Raw genomic sequence first — 22,922 nt, forward strand, 5'->3', positions numbered from 1 at the left:
TGACGTAGAGAGTAGTAAATTTAGTATAGCTCCAGGGCTGACTTTTCTCTCTTGGTAAATGGCAAGCAGGTGAAAGTATGTATGGTTAGGGAAGAAATCTCTCAGAAGCTGATGCAGAAAGAGAAAATGATTTTTTGGAGGATTTAGACAGTGCTTAAAATTAGGTTTAATTCCAATTTGAACCACAATTTAAACACTGCAGTACTTCAGTAAAAATTGTAGTGGTAGAGACCAGTGGGTAGGAAACAAGCTCAAGGTGGCCGTATTGCCAAGAAAAAAGGTTTTGTAGTCAAACCTTCCTGACGCTAAGCTGCATGCTTAAAGTTTATGGGGTTGACAAATGTCATGGAAGGGATGTTCCCACAAACACAAAAAAGGGATGTTCCCATGATCCCACAAACTTTGTTCCTGGTGGAAACTGCTGCTGGCCTGATGCAAAGCCTGTTTTCATACTTGATGTCATATCAACTTCATGAGCATCTTTAGGAAAATCCAGTGAAATAGCATAATATATTTGAGTAAAGGTAAAGAATTCATAGAATCACCATGTAAGACCTCATAAAGGAGCTGTGGCGTTTCCAATTTTTCCATACGGAAGAGAGATTTTGCTGTGGGTGGTCTTATGTTCACAGCTAAGCAGTAAAGCCACACAGTGAGCAGGAACAAAATGGGTGGGAAGTGCCTTGACTTTTAATACATCTCAGGCAAAAGCTGTTTTAGTCCAAACTAAAATCAAAGCAGTTCATTAAAATTTAGGGTAGAGCTGGGCAGCAGCATCTCTCTCCCTCAGAAAGCCACTTCTGCGAGCACAAAAATATATTTTAATACTGTATGAAGAGTGGATAAGAGAACCTCACCTTTAAGTGTTTAGTTCACTTCAAAAACCTGACAGCTGGGACTGGCTGTCTCACTGCTACTTCTTGATCTGATGTGAACCTGTTCAAGACATAGGTAACTAAAAAAGAGCAGCCACCCTATTTGTGAGTGAAGCAGAAGAGAGAATTTTAGCTTGAGAAAGCCCTGAGAGCGTGGGAGCAGTTCTCATTCGTGCACCAGAGAGAGAGGAGGACAGCTGCAGACAGCCAGGGAGTAAGTAAAGCTTGTGTGGAGGACAGCAGGCTGCCTTGTTTCAGCAGAACAGTCTCCTAATGCCCTAAGTGTGGTATCAAAGTGTCAGCTTCATGCTAAATCTCAGAACATTTCTGGGCAGCAAATCTGTCTTAAGTTGCCTCTCCAGAATACTGGAGTCCCAAAGTGTTTTTAGCACTATTGAAATTGCTTTTTTTTCCCCCAGTCTTCTTTCTTCTTTGTAGTACTCTTTTCTCTCCTGAATAATACTTACATGTCAATTAAGCCCTTTACAAATCACCAAGGATCTGGTACTTTAAGCTGTTGTCTTTGCATTATATTAAATTTTCTCTAACTCATTTCCTTATTTTTCCCCTATGGGAAGCCCCTAAACAAGCATTTCTTTGGTGGACAATAAAATAATTTGAATGGCAGCCATCCAGCTTGGCCTTTTTCTAGATAAGTCATTTGGATATGCCTAAGAACCAATGAAATTTTTATTAGTTTTGTGTGGTGTAGCCAAAGGGGTTTTCTTCTTCTGAATGGGGGCAGGGGGAAAGTCAGGTAAAAAGGTGATTTCTGCTGTACCCCCTCAGTTTTCCACTGGAGGCTAAAAGAAAGGGCTTCCCCTTCAAATTTTCCATTGACTGCTTTTCTCTGCCTCCACCAAACACTTTGTTGTGCCTGCCTTGCTGTGCTGAAAATGTCAATACTTTCATATCACCAATGTTTACAGGAGGTAAAAAAGAAAATTCTCTAATTGTTTGAGTCAGAGGGCTGTGAAGCTGCTGTTAACAGGAAAGGAAGGGCCCACATGTCCATCTCCTCTTCTCTGGAAGCAGGAAGGATGCTGTGCCCTGTTAACCTCTGCTGCACAGATGGAGCATCACATCCCTGCCTGAGCCTGCTTTGGGCATGGCTGGTGCTTGGAGTAGTCCAGCAGAACACGAAATGTCCAGGCTCAGAAGGACTCCAGTTAAAATATTTATGGTTTGTATTTTATTCCGGGAATGCTTCTCAGAATCAATTCTCATCTTTAGTCACTTCTCTTAGCTCCTGGGGTGGCATAAGAAGGCACCTGACCTTAAAGCCTTAACAGTCCTGGCATTGCCTTGTCCTGCATGAGGAGGAAAGTGGCCCTTCCTGGTGTCCCTGGAAGAAACCACAGTGGTTCTGTTGAACAGGGGATGGATAAACAATCCAGGAGGTACACACATGCAAAGTTTTAATTCAGCTCCATCATTGCTGAGCTGACAGATGATGACAAAATGACAACCATATCCTGAACTATTTCCAGTCCCATTGCAATTAAGCATGTTGGTCAGTCCAAAGGTGAAAACTGTGTTTGAATGCAGTGAAAGCCAAAACCATAGAAAGCTAAATTCACTGTATTCTGTGTGAATGCACTGCTGAATAATATTTAATGCTATTCCCTTATTCAGTCATGTAGTGGGAAAAGCATTTTTCTTTAGAGGATTACCTCTTGGCTTTGATTTCTCTTGCTGCTTGGATTTGAGTATGTATCGCTCACCTCCCAGCACTTTGCCACTAAGCCTTTGCTGGGTTTCAAACATCCCCTGTCGAGGCTGTTCAGCTTTTTAGAAATACTTATGTAAAATTAAACAAGAGGTCAGGGTAAAAACAAGTGACTGATGTGGAGCTGAGTGTATAGAATGCTGTTCTGAGAAGGGGAAGATGTTGATGCTGTTGCATATATTTTTAATTGATTTTAAGCAGGCAGCCAGTAAATCTGAGCTCTTGTTGGTAAATGTGTGAACCATCAAACTGAAATCATTAGTATTTTGTCTGAGAAAGTGACAGTAAATGCTTCATATGGAGTGGAACACTATTGCAAAAGTCTGGAGAAATCACCCTGCATCTCCAGCAGTTAAAACATTGATCCAGGAGGTACAAGCAAGTTAAATCCCATTCAGGGAAAAGCAGGGGAAAGAATTGGGCCTTGGTTTCCCACATCCTGATCCTAACCCTGGCCTGTTGTTTCCTCTGTTATAATTGCAAATGCCTCCAGAATGGTGTTGTTTGAACAAACCTGCAGTGAACTGAACATGAATTTGCAAATGACTGCTGTGTATATGTGAGGAGCTCAGTAAGTGCTTTGACAGAAAAAGATCCACCCTGCTCCCCTGATCAGCTGAGATGTTTCTGCTGGGAGGATGGGAATGCTCTCAGGGCAGTTAGATCACGAGTGTTAGAACAGGAATCTCCTAAAAATCTCAGCAGGGTTTTTAGTCCTTGGTGCAGAACTGCACAGGTTTTGTTGTCATCAAAACTGAAACTGATACACCAATCAGACTTAGAGATAAGTGTTTTTCTGAGCTTACCTATCATGAATCTTTCACTTCTAGGTGACAGCATGATAATTTTTATAATCTATGAAACTTGATTAAACAACTCCTGTGTGCAGTGGGCTATAGCCTGGAATGAATAGTAGATTCTTGAAAATGCTGCATCACTTCTTGTCTGGTGGAGACATTTATGCAGCCTTCATCTCTACAAGTGCTCTTCCTCAGAATGAAAATCAGATATGATAGGGTGGTGTTTCTGGTCAGGGGCAGAGCTGAATGTCACTGCTGATGAGGAGACTGTATCTGGTCAAACTGAGCACTGATTCTGTAAGAGAAACCTTTAGAATAAATTCTAGTTAAAAATACATTCCTAGAAACGGCTCCCTGACCTATTTGCCCCTTACAGTAAATTATTCTGCTTCTAGAATGATATTTGTGTTCTATTCAATTTGAGTTGATGCAGCTTTTCCACCATGCTTGACCACCACCTTTCCCACAGAGCAGCTCTTGCTGGTGCGTGGGCGAAGCGTTGTGTCACTGTTCCGTGCTAATCTGAAGAATGAGAGGGAATCCTCTGTGGTCTCTTGCAAGCAGTGCTTTCAAGTAGGTCTGTGTGGGCTGTGCTTGAGAGAGATGAATGTGCACTCAATGGTAGAATGACTGTAGGAAAGGGGTTTCCCTTAAGCCTTGGGTGTAGGTTAAACCTTGAGATATATATACACAGGTATACTTTGGAGGTACACTCCAAACCACTTAGTTCTCATTTGATTCAGAGAGCCTTTATTTGAGACTGGGATGTCCTAACCTGGCAGTACAGAGACAGACACCTTCCCTAAATATGGTGAGTAACACCTGCATTCATTGGAAATTTGTACTGGTAGGTGTCTTCCTAGCCTCAGAGTGAGATCATGTTCCTCTTTTCCCTTCCCAACCAAAAAGACCTCAAATCCAAAACCTGATATTTTATTTTTACCTAAGTGGCTTTGTAATTTCTTCCTACTGTTTATATAGAGTGACCATAGGAATGTTCTTTTATTTACTTTTCCTGAATAAAGTTGGACAATGAAGAATACAGCAATAGTAAAAGATACATTGCCATATATATTACTGACTATATTAAACAGTTATTTTGGGGTAAATTTAGTGGTGCAAAGATTCAGTGCACCTATATTGGGTTTGACCAAGTTTCCTCTTTTTTGGATAAGGTTTCTGCTGAGAAGTTTCATCTGTTCTGTTGAGTTTGGGATGTTCCCTGAGCTACTGAATCTGCCTGGAGCGGGCACAGGATTCCCTTAGGCAGTTCTATCATTAGGACATCTACTACAAATTATTTTCTATAATCCACATAGCATTTGAGAATGGGCTAGGTGATATTTTGCTTGCCTTGTGGATGTAAATTGGCATTAAAGCTGCACCTCAGAAGTTTTGATGCATCCTAACCTTGAGTAAGGAATACTTGGAGCTGCAGTATTACAACCTCCTTTTTCCAGGGCCTGGGTTGTTTGCTGCCAGAGGGCACATTCCTGTTTGTGCTGTGGCAGCTATAGGAGCTCTAGACTGTTCTACCTCCCTCCCAAAATGAAACAAATGTTCTTATCTTCCCTTGGCTCAATTCTGGATCCTCAGGACATCGTGATATGCTGCTGGCACAGTCCAAATTTCTGGCAGCAGCAGTACCACATATCCAGAAGTGTAGGAGTGCTGGAATGTGTGGAAAGTAACATATGCTTCTGAGTTGTTTAGGACTGGTGTTCCTGCCAGCCAAGAAATGCCAGTGATTTTTTGCAACTGGCTGGTTGGATTGTTCCTACCTTTCTGTGGTGGGCTCTGCTTTCTCCTTCGTTGGTTTCTTTTGTTTTTTCTTTTTTTTTTTTTTTTTTTTTTTGGTTGGTTGGGTTTTTTTGGGGTTTTTTTTGGGTGTTTTGTTTTTTGTTGTTTTTTTTTTTTTTTTTTTTTTGGTGGGGGGGGGTTGTTTTTTTTTTTGTCCTGGAATTTTGAAGCTTGTTTGGAGGGCATGAATCTTACATAGAACAGTGCTGCATTCTTTTTCTAAATCAACTTGTTTTGTCTTCTTGCTGTTAAACTTCCCTTCTTTTTGGTGCATTGCTTTTTGTCGCTAGGGCTGCCGGTGCCTTTTTTTACAGACACGTGGCTCCTGTACTTGGGCCAATCTCCTTTCTGTGACTTTTTTATATCCTACCTCCTTACACTGCACAGATTTGATTCTAAAGTCATGGAATTGATAGTTCCTAACTTTTATCTCTTGGCTTGGATTGTACGAGAAAGTTTTGTCCTTTCCTGTCAGGACATCAGTTTCACTGCAGTGACATCTTTATTAAAAATTGTTCAGCGAAAGCCCCACATTTTGGGTGCTATCAGTGAATATCATAGTTATTAATCTTGCTTTTATCCTGCAGCATTTTTCCTTTTCACTTCTGTATTTTATCTTTCTGAAAGCTTCCTCTCTGTGCTTTGGTAGTGAATAATAATAAAAAGCCTTTTTTTTTTTACTGCATTATTTACAGTTGACATTTAACAAAGAAATAAGTATTTCCTTCCCATCTTGTCCACCTCTAAATAATTTGTTGAGCAAATTACAATTGGACAGAGATAATGAGAAAATAGCATTGAAAATATATTAATTGTTAAGGGCTTTATTTTATCAAAATATTATATAGTTTTAAAAAAATAATTTGTATTCTATTAACAATTTGCTTCCACAGAAATTGTGTACAGTAAGTGTGCTTAAAGTATCATGGATTTGTACCCAGGCCTCTATGCACTACTTGGCTTTATCTGAACTGAACATTTGCCATGAAGACAAGATTTCTTCTAAATGTATTAAAAATGAGGAGTCTCATTTTTAACAGGAGAAATACTGAGGGTGTTTTGAGTTAGGCTGTGTGTCTTTGATGGCTTGGTGAGATGATATTTGCAACTTCCTCTGGTCACTTCTTATGTGACTCTTTTGCATGTTGGAAGTGTGGTCATGATATTTTTGGCACTGAGTTCGTTTTTTGTGGCCATTCAAATGAGTCTGTGTGCTTTAAATTCACTTGTGCAGATGCCTGTGTGGAGTGGCTGACATGGTGAGCCAAATGTAAATGTGTAAAATGTATGTCACCCGAGGCTGAGCATGACTGTGTGGTGGCTTTTTGGTGGCACTTGTGCAACTGATTTCAACTTGAAGAAGGGCTTTATACCCATTGGGGAATCATCTTCTGACTTTTAGATCTTCACGAGATCTTCAGTTCAAAGATCCTTAGAAATTTGCTGATTGGCAAAGGGAGAAACATGCCTGCAAATTGGTTTTGTCTAAGTTCCAATTCAAAAAACAAGTGGTGTATTGATTTTGAATATGGTCCTGTTGTGTAAAGCAGTGTTTTGCTTTAAAGCCACTGACACAAATTTGTGTGTGTCAAGAGGAGAATTTTCACAAACCCATTATGGGGGAGCATAGCCCACACTGCTTATCAAGTTGTGGATATCACAGGTCCATGGGAGGGCATTTGGGAATTAAGTACTTTGCAGGGATTGCTGCTCAAAATCTACTGTTACCTTAATCATGGAGAATTGTACTTAATATTGAGATCAGCTTAAGGTATTCAGCATTAAATCTTCCTGCATCACACAGGGCAGCTACCAATTTCATTTTGTCCAAATTAAATTAGGCAAGACGGAGCTGAGGAAATGATCTACTCTTTATTTTTGGCTAAAATTAAGCTTTGGATTTAAAATTTTGGTTAGAAGCTGTCTTGTATTGAAGTCTCAGCACTTTATCAGGAAATAACAGGGGGAGGAGACAATTGGCAGATCTTGCTGTGTTTGTGGCTTTTTCTAGGCAGCATTTGTGTGTATGAAGCTGCATTTTCAGCAAAGGGCAGACAGACATGCAGGGTAATGGCTGGTTCAGGTACTACTCTGAGAACCAAACCTGGGAATATCTAGGTAGGGGGAATTGGCAGAAATGTTGGCAGAAATTTGATTTCTTCATGACAAAAAAGTCATGAAGGCTTTGTTCCCATTTTAGATAAGTTTCAGTGAATGTTGTTTAGGCTCTCTTTCATCAAATGTTCTTTTATTTCTCTGGTTGTTCTTCCATTTTGACCACATTTACTGTAATAATGCATTTCTCCCTCCTACTCCTCCTACACAACAGCTACACACAAATAATGTGTAACCTGCTGTCTTGTTTATCAACAGCACTGGTAATGGGGTTTGTTCCACTTAGTTTTGGAGCTATTTTGCAATATGGGTAATGCTTAATTGAGGTAAGTTTACTCAGCATGGCCGTGACAGGCTCTACAACTTTCACAACAGAAAAATGTGTATTACTGGAAAGGTAACTTATGAGTGGGTTTATTCCTTGTGTGAATTTTGTTAGCATGTAATTTAATTTATTTGGCATATTGTTTCTTTTTGGTTCTCTCTACTGGGATAATGTCTGGTGGTGATCTGTAAAATAGAGCCATTGAGTTGATCTAGGCAGGAAAACCAAACCAAACATCTCCTTTCCACTTTTCTGCACTTTTAGTCTGGCTCACCTCTGGCATTCATTTTACATTGCATTCCTACAAAATATTGCTTTGGTACAAATTAAATAAAAGTGAATTACTGAGCAAGTTTGGGTAAAATGAGCAAGGGTTTGGAAACATCAGATGCTTTTAAGCTAGAACTAGACTTGGGGAAAGAAAAAGAGAATGGAGCAAGAGCAGTGCAGGATTTAACATTTACAATAAGGATGTTTGTGAAAAGCACTTTGGAAAATATTTTGAAATGCCAGTGTGATGAGTGCCTCTCTGGTTGTAATCAATTTTACAGTTAAGATTTCATTAGAATTAGTGAGTCTTATTGTTTTTCTTGAACAATGTAATTTTTTCATCCCCAAATATGCTTTTTCTATGTGGGAAACTTGTTTGTAATGCAAATTAATACTCCAGCCAAAAAAGTGCCTTTTTGACTTATTCTGGGTGTATCTCCATAATACTTAGGGCTTGGAGCCGTGATAAATTTGGTGGGTGAGCACCAAGGAAATTCTGCACACTTTTTGACAAGCATTTCCAATTATTGCAAAACCCCATAAATCTGTGAGCAGGACTGATTCTGTTTTACTTCAGGGTGTTCCTGTTCTTAAAAGCCTTGACAGAAAGCAGAAAATTTATGTGATTCTGGGCAATCCTTTACATGAACATTACAACCCTCTCCTTTACAGAGCCTTAATTCTTTGAAATAGCTGAATTTTATCCATCTAGGCTTCAGTCTGCCAGATCTAATAAAAAATTACAGCATTACACTGCATATTATGGTTGTAAAAACTTCTGGTTGTCCTAATAACAAACACTTGCATGGGGCACAACGGCTGGGTTGCATCTCTTTCATTCAGGTTCTCAAACGGAGATTTGGATTTTAGCTGCAAAATCTGCATATGACTAAGAGTCAGGAGACCTGCACAACGTCCCCCACCCCAGCAGTGTGAGCAGCAGGGCTTCTGGAGAAATGCATGTTTATGCTGCCTGGGTGTGCAGCTGGGCCACACAGGGATGTGGGACTTGTCAGCTTTTAGCAGCTTTTTCTGTGTTTCCCTGGCTCAGTGGAGCAGGGACACAGAAAACCCAGAGTGTCCTCACTGCAGCCCCAGAGAGCTCCCCAGCAGGGCCCCCAAATCTGGCTCACACTGCAGAACCAGGAAATAACACAGAACCTAAATAAATATATTTTTGTTCATTCACCACTACTTTTTTCCTTTCCAGTTTTTCAGCATGTTGCTTGCTTCTGACATGACTCTTACCAACATAGGTGACATATTTTCAGTAACTTTTAGCCTGCATCATTTTAATGTGGGCTGCAATACTGTGCCCAGCTGGGCAAATACATCTGAAACTGGTGAAATGTTAAAGCTCAGTGGGACAAATTAGAGCTGGAGTAGCAGTCTGAATTCTGTGGTGCTCTGGGTCAGTTTTGGTTTTTTGTTTGTTTGGGTGTTTTTTTTTTGTTTTTGTTTCAGTGGCAGTAGAGTGTTCATTCCAGGTCAATATTTTTCAAATTTTATCTTTAGTCAGACAGATGCAGGCCAAGTTCAGGCACTCCAAAATAAGACTTAGTCCTCACTAGTGTCTGCTGCTCCCGGTGAAATCAAACAAATGCATCTTTCCGCACTTCAATGTGATTGTGTTTTGATTAAACAGACACTCATAAAACTCAGACAAGCAGGAATCAGGTTTCACATGAATCTGAATTGACCTTTTTTTCTTAATAGGATCCTTGTAATTAGTGATTACCAGATGCATTTAGAATGTGTGAAATGCCTGCAGGAATTAGAATTAAGAAGGGCGGGGGATGCCAAACACCTCAGATCTTCTGCTGCAACCTTTCATTTTAAATTTCTGCCCTGCACATAGATGAAGCAGCATGGTTTCTCTAAAATGTTCAGCTGTGGTTTTACATTAAGTTGATGTTACCAATAAAGAGAGTGACTTGTAATTGAAAACTGATTTGCTTATAAATACCAGGTTTAGCTCTGGATGGCTCCCCTCTTCATTTCTATGGTCACCTTGCTGTCCTTAAGATAGGTCTTATAAAACATGTCAATTTTCAGTTCTAGCAACTACTATAATGATATTGTTTGATCAAAAGAGAAGAATAAGGCTTCTGGGCTCCTTTTCTGATGAACTAGAGGTGTCTGAGGAAACATATTGAGGGCTGTTACCAGCCTGCAGCACAGGAGCAGAATGATTCCTCTGGATGAGGTGATGTTGGCTCACTCTTTGAACAATGTCTTCCACTTGAGATGGAGAGGTGGTGCTTGCTTTTTTCATGTTTGGAGTTCTAATTCAAAATCTCCAGTTTCAAGGGATTATCTTAATGTGGACTGCTTACTGTTACCCTGTATCAGCCCTTCTCTCTGAGAGCTTGATTTGGGATTATTTGTCTCCCTTCTCTTTGGAAATGCAGTGCTGGAGAGTAACTTGCCTGACCAGAGGGAGCTTGTTAGGAGCTTGTAGAGTGCTTGAACAACATGCTCATGCTCAATAACTTACATGTGGCTGGCTCCTTTTCTCTTCTCTCCAAGTGATTTAGGTCAGAGTCATTACTCAAATTCTCTTAATTTTGGAGCAGTAGTTTTACTGGGCACTTCATGAAGCATAGGAATTTTTTGGACAATGTGAGCACACAATTGAATTCTAGCATATGAAAAATAATTGATTCTTTTAGGATGATTAATAAAAGCCCTTTTAGCAGCCCTTCTAATGTTCCTGCAACTGCTGGCAGCTTTGTTCCTTGGGTAGTTTTTTGTCACCACAGCCAGAGACTGTTGTTGCTCCTGCCCTTGCAGAACTGTCCCTGATACAGTGGTGGACTTAACAGAGGATGGTGCTGGGAAGGAGGAAGTAGATTCCTGGCTTGCTTGTCAACCATTTGTAGTTTGTGAAGAATAAAATAGAAATACAAGACACTGTTATCTGTTCTCACTGTAATTAGTTACTTAACATTTTCCTCTTAGATTGTTGATGTTTTTACTTCCCTTTAAAAACTCCTTTTTTTCCTTCTCTGTTCCTGTTAGATTCACTATGAGGAGCTCGAAATGAAGAAGAAAGGTGGAGAGGATTGCATGGAGCTGTGCCCCCATCAGTGTGTTGAGATGGAAAGGTACTGTGTTAATGTTACATGGTAAAACTCCTTTGTTAAAAATTTTTTGGGCACCTGTGGTTTCACAAGGTAGTATTAGTTCTACTGATAACACTGAGAGTATTAAGTATGATGCAGTGAGGGTCTTCTGCCTTTCAGCTGAGACTGCCTGGCAACCACTACAGGCAAGGTGCTGACCTGACTTCAAGAGCTGGTTATGCCCTGTCAGCTACTGTATGTTACATTTCCTGGCTGCATTTCCAAATGGTTTTCATCTGCCTGCCCTGCTTGTGCCGTTAGTAGATCACTGCAAATACCTCAGCTCTGTGTGGTAGACACGGACTCGAATCATGGGCTTGTTTTCCTCCAAAGGCTCAGCCCAGCTGTGAGCCCAGCTCAGCAGAGCATTGGTGAAGCATCCCCATCCTGGCCCAGGCTGAAGTAGGAAGCAGAATGGGCTGCTTGTGGTGATGCCTGATTTGAAAAGAGAGTACTGGTGTCAAGTACCAGTTAAAAATGTCAGCTTTGTGCAATTGCACTGCATCAGAGTCACAGCTTTCCAGAGGAACGAGCACATGTAAGACGTGAACAGACTCATGGGGCTCCAGCTGAATCTGCAGGGCAAGCAGCCAGTCCAGAAGGGGCTGTGGGAGGGACACCATTCCAAAAAGGCATGTACTGAGGCCAGCAAAGTGCCCTGAAAGGGGCACAAGCTTTTCTAGGCATTGATCGCCAAAGAAAAAGAGTGAGAACTTGAAAAACATCTAGATTTGCCTCCGTGTACTTTTAGCTTTCAGTTCTTTCAACACGTTCCTGCCACCTCCCCACATCTTTCTGCATGTGTGCCTTTCAGTGGGGGAGTTCATCTGCTCAGACAGCACATGCTGCTTGGTGGCTCTGCTTGGCCAAGCTTTCCAGCTGATTGATTTTCATGGCAAAAAATCAATTCCCTTTCCACTGGTGATCCACACGCAGCTACGTGAGGCCTTGGGGTTGAGTCTGGGTGACAGTGCCCCACTTGCTGCCTCTCCAGGGAGACAGTTGTCTGCAACTCACTCACGGCTCATTTGAAGCCTGAGAAAGTAGGTGGAAATAATTTAATTTGCTCTCCTGAGGTTTGAAGGCAGCCCAAATACTGTCCACCATGAAGACAGTCAATATCTTGGTAGTATAATTAAGTGGAAGATCCAAGTGGAAGGGGGATGATGCTCTTTCCCTGACATGCAGGCTGTATAGAGTACATGAGTGAGGCAGCAGCATGGAAACTTCCCAAGGGACAGGAATATCCAGGCATAGAGGGAATAAGTAACATAAGTATAACAACATACGTAAGTAACATCATTTAATGCAAACCAACAGCCATGGTCTTCTTGCATATTGCAAATTTCCTGAGGGGAGTAGTCAAACACTGAGAGACGCTGAGTGCCTGTATATCAGTAGCTTTCCTTCTCCTCACTGAGCTGGGATGGATTATAGGTGCTGCTTCACTTAATCACTGGGCCCCCCTTTTTTTTTTTTTTTTTTTTTTTTTTTTTTTTTTTTTTTTTTTTTTTTGGCTTGTTTTCAGAGGAAACCAGATGTGTTTCCATTAAGAACATGGCCCCCTTTTGTTGTCATTTGTGTAATTCTTAAAATTAAGCAAAAGTATTAAGGAATAATTGTTTCTGCTCACATTAACAGCACACAGCTTCTCCAGATGTGGCATTTGACAGCCCAACAGCTGCTGGCTATTAAATGTGCCTTAAAAGGCCCATTCCTTTGTCATAAAGGGAACAGAAGTGTAGGGACGTTTATGGGGTGAGAGGCAGATGTTTTGGCTACATCAGATTTGAGGGAAAGTTTTAAGTGGTTTCTCTGCTATGGTCACAGTGCATGTTTTAACCCCCATCATACACGTTATGGAGCTCTCTTCTTGGTACTGGGGTGAGATTATTCCTAATCCCGCACTGACTTGTGGGACATCTCACTCTGAAGACAGAGCAGTTCTGCCAGGTAAATCTCAGCTGATGCTTGGTTGGCTTTCCAGCTATGGTCTTGAAATACTGGATAAATTTTGGAGGGTGAAACTCAGGTTAAAATATTGAGCTAAAAACAATTTGAAATAATGTGTTGCCTTTTTTTCCCCCTCTAAAATCTCTTTTTAAGTATATACTCATAATCATCAAAGGCAGGTGTTCTTTTTGTGTTTGTCCCAGCACAGTATGTTTTATGCCCAATAAACTATTTTTTATGGTGGTACATGTGAGTTGGAACATGGAATGAGTGGAGCTCAATTTCAAAAGTTATGGCTCAAATTCCCAAGCCTAAACTTTGAGTGGAGTGTTGAGTACTGGAATAGCACCACTGGTCCTTAGGGAGTTGCACCACTTTTTAACTATTCTCTATCAGCTAAACTTCTAAGAGCTTATGGGGCTGCACAATTTTCCTTCAGTAACAAAAGTCTTTTTGTCTTCTTGGCAAAATTTTCTTCTTCCTAATGCTTATTGGACTGGAAATTCTTTGCTGTTTTTTAGTCTTAACTGGAGAAGATTTCAATATAAAAATTCCAATGTATTTGCATGAAAAAAAATCGAAGAATTCTACAAAACTGAATCAAAAGAGAGCAAAAGGTCTGCAAAATTACATGGAACATAAGAGAATAGGCTTGTTCTACAGATAAACTGTCACTTTAAAGAATTATATCCTTATTTTTATTCCTATTTTAAGTCTATTTCTAGAGCAAGTTTGATTAAACATTCCATAATTCAATCTGATTCTCCCTCTTATTCTACAGACCTTTTTCTGACATGAATTCTAATGTCATAAATAAGGGAAATATTAGCTGAAACAATTTGTCTTGAAATTTGGCACATTTTTAATTTATCTGACTAATTCTTTCTCCATAATTCAAATGCAGAAATTTCTTTTTTTCCATTAATTTATTTCCTGGGCTTAGCCAAGCAAGAATCCTGTATCCCAAATTCCCACCCAAGGGGATGAAGCATGTGTTTCACCATTAAGCTCTGGAATTAATTTCCCATCAAAATATGACTCCATGGTGTTGGTGTCTGGCTGTAAATCCTGGCTTAAAGCCTTTTTTCACAATTGTTTATGGTGTGTATTTGTGCTTTCACCACCACAAGAGAATGACCCCAGCACACCAGCCTTGAAATTAATATTTAAAATAGAATTATATGGCTTTGGTATAGTATTGTGCAATAAATGCCTTGGGACATCTTGTAGGTATGTCCATTGTTGCCATGTAACTTCTATAAGTAAGGAATAATGCCAGTTTCCAGTAAAAACAGGGAAAGCCAAGAGATGCAAAACTGGGACTCTTATGGAGCTTCTACCTTCTTATTTGAGGAAATTCTGTTTTTCAGCTTTCCATCTATGCTGCTCAAACCCAAAGCATGGAGTTGGTCATGTTCTGGCTCTCTGCTTAAAAATGGAGTTGCTGTAAAAAGAATGCAACTATTTATAAACAAACAATCGTTATTACTTAGAGCATTATATTATTACAAATAATACCAAAAATTAAAAATAGGCCATTGGAGCTTAAAAACTGAAGTGGTGCAAAGGTGCTATATGTAGTTTTTATACCTTCGTATACTTTACAAAGTATACTTTAGAAAGCTTTAGCACATAGAAGGGATATACTTTGTCTTGTATGAACACAGAAAAATGTTTTTAATATTTTCTGAGAAATTTTAATGGTGCAGCGATGTACCTGTGAACTCCAGGAACCCAAAAGCAGTTTTGAAAACTCTTCTGTGCAGGATCTGAATGCTGTGTGCCCTCTAGAGCTCTCTGGGGGAAGCTCTGGTAGTCAGCTTGTCTTGGTCTGGAGTAGCTCCTCACCATGAGTCCCTTGATGTATTCAAGCACTCAGAGCATCTGTGTGCTCTGAAAGTCCAGATTCTAAATCAGATCAACACAGCAGGTCTGATTAATATCCTAGCCACTGTAAATGTGTCCTTCTGATTATCAAAGTGGCTGATAATAAAATGCTGATAAACGCACTAATAGTTTGTCAGTCTAAAAATGAAGTAACTGTCTGACTTTCATGATAGTCTTCAAACACAGAGCAGAAATTGGTTTGTAGAGGTCTGAGCCTTTGGTAGTTCTTTTTCTTTTACCCAGGCACAGCTGGGTCCTGCTCTTGCCCAGCTAAGTCCAGAAAGAATAATGTAGGGAGAGACAAGGGTAGGAGCAGCCAGAGGTGAATATCATTTACAGCTACAACGTCAAACTGTGGTGAGCAGAGCAGAGGAATGTACACTTCCTGGCTGAAAAAAATATATTAAAAGCCAACCCCCCCCCCCCCCCCCCCCCCCCCCATGTTTTGGGGGTATTTCTCAGCTTGGTTCATGCTCTGACCTCAGGAGGTTGTGGTCACACATCTCCACTTGCGGTGGCTGAACCAGCAGCAGAGCTGAGTGCAGTCTGCCTAAATATTTGCTGCTGCACTCCTGCCAGATTGCTGCTCATCTTTTACTGTCCCCAGGGCTGCACCCGGGCATTGTTACTTTATTCTGAGTATTTTTTTCTTAGGCTTCGCTGCTTCATTTGCCTTAAAAGAGTTTAAAAGCACTGGCTAGTCTGCCCGAGCTGCGGAGTAGATTGTGCAGGCAGCTGGGGGTGGTAAATTGCAGCAGCGAGTGGCTGCTTCCGTGCTCTGGCTTTTCAGTTCTTCTGAGCAGCCTCAGAAGCTGCGAGGGCTCTGCCCAGGGCATGTGCACCTCTGCTGCACAAAGCTGTCTCAGACGGCATCAGGAATTGGAGTCCAAATGGGCTGAAAGTGCTGTTTTCCAGGGAAGTGCACTTGAGGGTGCAGAGCGCCTGCTCTGGCTACTACCTGAGGTGTGGAAACCTCAGCACAGAATTGCTTAGAGAAAGTGCCCCTTGACCTGGCTTATCCAGGATTTTGCAACATTTAGCCAGACAGAGAAGGGCTGGATTTCTTTTGCAAGTTTTGTTGCTTTCCTGCTGCAGTTTTCTCCTTGAGCTGCCACGTGGTGCCCATGCGCTGCTGGGGCTCACCTGTCAGCCACACACAGCTGAGCCTTTAGAACCTGCCACCAGCCCTCAGAGCAGCTGCAGCCTCCTGCACCACTGTGGAGTTCATGACAATGTGCCTTGCGAAGGTCTTGCTTTTAATCCTCAGGGCCATGAAAGTACAGCTTATCTAACTACCAGCAGCAAGTCAAAAAAACCCCAAAAACCTCTAGAATTTTACTACCCCTTATTTGCTACTCCTGGTATTTTATTTCCTCTTGGAAATGATTTTATATCCAAGCTTAGTGAAAATACATTTCTGCTACAGTCTCCGTCTTTTAAATATGGAGCATTAAATGAATCATTCTATGCTATCCACATGAAATTCACCACACTTATTACTCTTACAATTAAGATAGATGGGTCTGTGTATCAGGTAATTTTATCAATTTCACTTCAAGGTTTCCTCAGAACCTGCAGTTCAATCCCTGAGGATTGCCTGTCTAAACTTCAGGAAGTATAATTGACAAACTCCTACAGCTTTCAGTTTTTCTGGTGGTTCAAATAAAGAATTCTGTATTTTCTGTCGAAATCAAGAAGTAATCTTGCTGTAACAGGTTGGTGAGTTTTTTAAGCCTTGCAGTTTGCTTTCTGGTCATGGATTAATTATATTTAGAGTTTGTTTAAGTTGATTAGGCAATGAAGTCTAAGCTTGCAAAAGAGATGAATCTTTCTTGATAACTTGGGTTAATATAGGCGATTTAGGGGCTCATGTTAATTATTTCATTTAATTATCTGGAAGTCACATTCCACCATTACAGTGTATCAAGTGAATCAGCCCTAGTTGCAAGTTTGTTCTGTGAATTTGGAACAAGCCCTTATGTGCACCCAAGTCCTGTATATCCTTAGGAGTGAGACTGAAAGAAAAGAATTTTACCACCAAAAAATATAATTTTAAGTGTTCTCAACAGATCAATTTTTTTTTACAAGATACGAATGTTTTTAAAAGGAAACTTTAAGGGAAAAAATTTGAAAATGCATGTCAGGTGTTTGCTACAAAGTGTTAGAGAAAACAAAATGTGCCATCAAAAGACTTTTTGAACTGAGCATCTAGTTTTGCAGTTCTAAACATATTCAACTATTCTGATGGCATTTTTGCTGAAGCTGAATTTAAAACTCTTGAAACTGGGAGTGAGTGAGGTTGAGGGCATATGGCAGTCTTCATATAATGCCCAAAAGGATCAATTTGGATTTTGTAGGTGAAAAGTGGTAAAATTCATAGAGGCTTCTTCTGTAAATATTTTAAGTGAATTTCTGCCATAAAGCACTTGGAGATTGTGTGTCACTGCCCTGGTGCTCTCTGCTTGTGTTACTGGGAAGGAAGGGAGCCGGAGCCTGGTGCAGGACCAGCTCTGAGTTCTCACATTCAGAAGAAAGCCTCAAGTTCTGGTGTAAAGTTTAATACTGCTTTTTCTTCCTAAGCAGGTGTGAAAGTAAAGAGCTGGATGTTGAAATAAGGAACCTGATAGGGAAGAGTAACACTTTGGAGTCGTGTGAAGACCCCAAACCTCTTGCCCGAGAGAGGCTGAGCCCCCAGAGAACTTTGTGTTCCCTTAAGGTAATCACAGTGTGCTTTTGCAATGTTTATCTGCCAGGAAAGAACGTTCAGGGGATGTTCTCTGTGGGACTTGACTACACATGAAACTTTAGGATTTCTCAAATGATGCAATGAACTTGCTACACATTTTTTTTCCCCTGATATAGCTACTTTCTGGAATGAGGAAGAGTGACTGAGAAGGTACATTTTATAGTGCTTTAAAAGGCCAGTTAACCCACTGATTATTATCCTGAGTGTGAAACCCTGTAGCCAGATGTACCTGTTGGATAACACAGATCCTTGGAACTGTGTAACCCCCAAAGCACTGTGATTTTTGATGCATTTGGAAATTCTGATTTAACTGGGAATGAGCAGAGGTGTGGGACACAAAGACCTGTGGAAGTGTTGGAAAGGCTTTCAGGTGAATAGGAAGAGGGGAGAAGGAAAATGATGATGATTCAAACCCACACTTCTGTGGTATTGCGAACAGAAAATCGTAAGCCACCTGCTAAGGCGATTGTCTTTGCCTGCAGTGAAGTAGTGGTTAACAAGCCTGACAGAAACTTGTTCTGAGTTTCCCTCTCAGTTTCACTCCTCTCCTCTGAAATAGCGAGAATAGAAGGAATTTCCCCGTTTTCCACAAACTAGAAACAGGAGGAGGGAGGGGTGCAGAGGAGAGGAGTGATTAAACCGTGAATGATCCACTTGCAAGGGATGACACTCTTACCTGTGTGACTCCAGCACGGGAAGGGGAAAGGAAAACTCTCAAGTCTGCACGCCGAGGCATGATGCAGGAAATTGGTGAGGAGGTAAAAGGGAGATGACTCTTCTAAGAAATCCGAAATTACACACAGCTCCTTTCACATGCAAACCGCCATCTCCAGAATGATTCATGACCTCGGGGCACGAAGCTGAGCCGAGCCTAAGGAAACACCGCAGGGTCAGACCAGTGGGATTAGAAACGGTGAGAGAGAAGCCACTGGGAGGGATGGGGATTCCCGGAGGCGGGGGAGAAACAAGCGTGGTGAAGCACAAGTCAGTGCAGAACCAAACTGTGAAATTACAAGCCACAGATGATCCATGGAAACACCGGGTTCCACGTGTTAGCCTCTCAACAGCAGAAGGAGACATAAGAAAGGATTTGGGGGATATGGAGAATGTGAGGAGGAAAGAGAAAGGATGTGCTTACCTGGACCCTTTCTGAAGGATGCTGCAGTGCTTCACACGGGAGACCGTGGCAGTATTTAATCTGTAGTGCTTTTATGCTCTTTGCATTTATAGCACTTCTTGCCTGTAAAATGTGTGTGTGTTTGTGGTTTTCAGAGCGTAAAGAGGGACACTTCATGATATTTCTGCACTAGACACATGCTGGCTGTTTTTTATTTATACTTCTAAGTCAAGCAACTTTTCACTTGGCTGTTATTGAGCTGGGCTTCAAGTGAGTGACAGCTTGACAGTCCTGTTGAGTTTCAACAACCTCAGTGTAAGGTGCTAGGAGTACCTGTCTTGGATTGTGTGTTTTGGGAAAGGAAGTCATATTTTTAACACCTAGTAGACTTTGTGAAGATTATGAAATAATATTTTTAAAAACCCCCACACCAGAAAACAACCGTTCGGGAAATTACACTGATTTGGACTTAAAATGAGGGGCAAACTATATGTTTCAAAGTTAAGAAAAAGTTGCTAATGAAAAAAAAGGGTACCCTTCCCTATAGTGTCATTCATCAGAAAGTTATATGTCAGAGACAGCAGGTCATTTTCATTCTGTAAGATTTTTCTGAAGTGAAGAGTACAAATTGCACTCTGCAGAATGGCATTTCCATCTGACTTTAAATCACTTTCAAGCCTAATCTATAAGTGTCTGTAAACAAATTCCCCTTTTTGCCAGGATTTTTTTTCCATAAAAATTTATGAACTTCACAGTACATCCTTCAGTCTATGATTCCTTCAGTTGCAGCTTGTCTTGATGCTGCATTCTCCATTTCAGGAAAGGGACTAGATTTGCATTTTTTAGATTTGCAAATTGTTGCCCAATTATTTTCACGTGAAACTCGGATTTTAATCAGCAGGCCTGAGTTTGCAAATGCTTAGGTACTTGAGAGGCCAAGCCCTTATAGTTAGTGGATAAAGGAAATCCTGAAGCAGGAGCTGGCGCTCAAATATTTTGATTTACTCTGAAACCATATCTTGCTCTAATTTTATCTGGTTCCCACATAGTAAGACACAAATTTGCATCTGCACCTATTTTTCTGTCAGAAAGAGCATGTAACTGAGCAGCACAAAAAGGCGACACACTTAGTGAAGGGAAAATCCCTATTTAGCACATCTCTCTGGTGAGGCAAAGGGGCCAGATTGAGGCAGGAAGAGGCAGATTCTTCTTCTGATTCAAGAGCCAATTTTATTCTTCAGGTAAAATTTCTCATTTTTTACCATTTCACTACATGCCTCAGAATGGAAAAATGGATATTGTGGCAAGCACTGCTGGCAAAACAGTTTCAGTAATGGAGCCAAAAACAAAGCTCAGCTGAAACATAAGTAATGTGAAGGCTCCCCAAAAGCCACTAAATTTTAACCCAAGTAATCTCAGAGTTAATCTAACTTCTACAAATCTGCAACTGAACAATAAATTTTAAAAATTAAAATTAAAAAATCCTCAACAAACCTCACAGCAGATGCATGATCAGCTAGGAAAAAAAGACTTTGTCTTTTTGTATGATTTTGTTATCATTAAGGAAAGCCTCACATTTGCTTGCATCAGGGTTTTTAGTGATTCTTGGTTTCGCTGCAGTTACTGACCAGACAGAATTTTCAGAAGTGAGAAATGATTTTCGTTATCTGAATTTGAGTGATATTTTGTAACACTGTGACACAAGTTGTTCCCAGAATTAAGATCCAGCACTCTGAAAATGAGAACTTTTATCATCTTGTGGTGCTGAGGATTGTGAGAGGGTTCAGTGCTGGCCACAGCTCTGAGGCTCTGATTTTTCTCCCACTTCAAGCTTCCCAAAGATACCTAAAAGGCCTTTATGCTCAGGAAGCTCAGGTCATCCTAGAATACAAACTAAAATATTTTTCATTTTTCAACAGGATATTAAAAGAAAACAAAACAACGATCTCAAAGTGCTACTAATAGAAATGGCAGAATATAGTGGAAATAAAATAGAAATTAATAAGAGGCTTCTTAGTTGTTGTAAGATGCCACATGGGAGCTAACTTAGGAAGTGTGAGAGGCAGCAAATTCTCCCATTTACTTCCTGAGCATCTTTTTCCATACCTGGCATGTTTTTAGGTTTGTGACTGGTTTTACAGTCTGGTTGTCAACTGAAAATTTCCAGGCAATTTAAAACTGTGTGTTTTGTTCAATAGCTTCAAACCAAGTATAAATGCTTTAAAAGATTTGTGGGGCTTTTTGAATTCTGAAAACTGATAGGTCTCAAAGTGTCCTTCTTTCAAGTATTTCTGTATATCTGAGGTTTCTGGAGTGCTATTGTGCAACCAAGTTTTTCTTGATAGCAGCAAACATAAATGTAGTGTCTTTATCACTGCGATATCAATGAAAATTAATGTTGTCATCTCCTTCTCTTTCTTTTTGGTGCTATTAACTGTTTTCACAGAGACAGGCAATGATTTTGCTCCAACCTCCCAGTTTTGGCTGGAAGAATACCACCACCTCTGAAGAGCTTCAGTTTTTGTTCCCTACTCATTGGCATTTCTTTTCTTCACACAGATTTCAGGCATACTTTACTCTCTCCAATCTGTTTTTATGTGGTAACCAGTTATCCCTATGAATGCTGAGCTGGATGAGACAGGCACTGAAAAGTACTTTAGTCTTAGTTCTATTCTGTCCAATTTTATGTAAAATCATTCACTTTAAGTGGTCATTACTGCAGTGTTCTAATGTCCAGGTAGCTTTCCAGGAAACTATTCAGCTCTCCAGGAAACTTTTGTGACCTAAATTGCAGTATCAATCAAGGTCTCAGCCTCATCCTCTCTTCCAAGTAATTTGAGCATTAATATCTTTCAAGTGGGGACTGTGGTTCATGAGTGGGACTGTGCCCTGGGTTTGCTCTTCTGCCCCCACTGAGGGACCTCTCAGAGCCTCACTCACCACATCCCAGCGTGCTCTTGTGAGGAAACCAGAAACTGGGGCTGCTTTATCTTGCAGGCCACACCATAAATGCAGCTGTTCAACCCGAGCTTTCTCCAAAAGTGAACATGCTGCTGGAGTGGGGATGAGACTGGTGAGAGTGGGAGCTGGGGAAGGGACAGTGTCTGGGCTTGAGAGGCATTGCCCTCAAGAGAAGATGTGCAATGTGGAAGGTTCGTGATTGTATTTTTATTAAGCAGATGCCCAGCGCTGGTGCTTTTCTGCACCAGTTTATAGTCTTCAGTGCTGTACCTGATACGCTCAATGTCTAGTTTTGATATAGGTACAGAGGAAATTCTTCTAATTTTTGATGAATAGGATGACTCCTATGTGGAAGCTGAAATGTCTTCATTAAAATAACCTTTGTTTTAAAATTTTTCTCTTGATACACCACAAGTTTTCCAGCTGGTCCATAAACCAGGAGAAAAATGGAAAGATCCTCAGGGAAGCAGGACATATTTCATATGCAAATATTATAAACCAGTAGCTTTCTTCCAAATTGGGATTTGTATCTTACAAAAGAGGAGTTGCTTAGTCACACATTGTGAACCAGATATATGGAATGTGGCTGCAAAATTTCAGCATTTTGCAGGATTACTTTCTCTAAATCCATTTTTGGAAATTGAAAGATGGGTTTCTATTATTTTATGTCAAATTTCACAGGCTAGCTTTCATTTCATTCCTTCAAAACAAAATAAGCAACATCTGCTGCCACTGCAAAAGCCATAGACCCAGAAATCTTTCCACAATAAGGAGTAGGATTTTTCTTCTATGCTTCCCTCTGAAATCCATTATTATTCAGAATTCCAAGACTGAGGACGGGAACACTTTGCACTTTTCTGTTTCATTCTGACTTTGTATAGGAAGTCAGTGCAAGCTTTTTCTTTGTTAATCTTTTCTGTGAGCTTAACTTGGTAAGGCTAACATCTTCCTCTAAATGGGAAACTGAGGCACAGCTTTGGAGTGTTGGGTACTTTTGAGTACCCAAGTCTTAAATGTCTTGAAGCTGGATCCATGCTCAGGTAAAGCAAGTGGCAGAAGTGCAAACACAGCGTCTGTCATTCTTCATCTGTGTGCAGCTTTTCTTTGGGGAAACAAATCAATTTTTCAGTGTTGGTTTTCCCCTAAACATCTTGGGGTTTTTGTATGGGGGTGCTCTTCCCTGTAGCTGTTAACAGACTTTGCTATTGCTCCTTTAGAA

General features: G+C 40.6%; 1 protein-coding gene across 1 annotated transcript in view; it reads left to right on the top strand.

The window, feature by feature from the left end:
* Positions 1-1,344: 1,344 nt before the first annotated feature.
* TNIP3 (TNFAIP3 interacting protein 3) overlaps positions 1,345-22,922 on the top strand; it is a 42,380-nt gene continuing 20,802 nt past the window's right edge. Inside the window, exons 1-4 of the mRNA XM_068187964.1 lie at positions 1,345-1,531; positions 4,152-4,215; positions 10,936-11,021; positions 17,463-17,595. Coding sequence (XP_068044065.1) covers positions 1,497-1,531; positions 4,152-4,215; positions 10,936-11,021; positions 17,463-17,595 — 318 coding nt within the window. The 5' untranslated portion in view covers positions 1,345-1,496. The remainder of the gene's footprint in view (positions 1,532-4,151; positions 4,216-10,935; positions 11,022-17,462; positions 17,596-22,922) is intronic.

Source organism: Anomalospiza imberbis, chromosome 4 (genome assembly GCF_031753505.1).
Source record: "Anomalospiza imberbis isolate Cuckoo-Finch-1a 21T00152 chromosome 4, ASM3175350v1, whole genome shotgun sequence".
Taxonomy (NCBI): Eukaryota; Metazoa; Chordata; class Aves; order Passeriformes; family Viduidae; genus Anomalospiza; species Anomalospiza imberbis.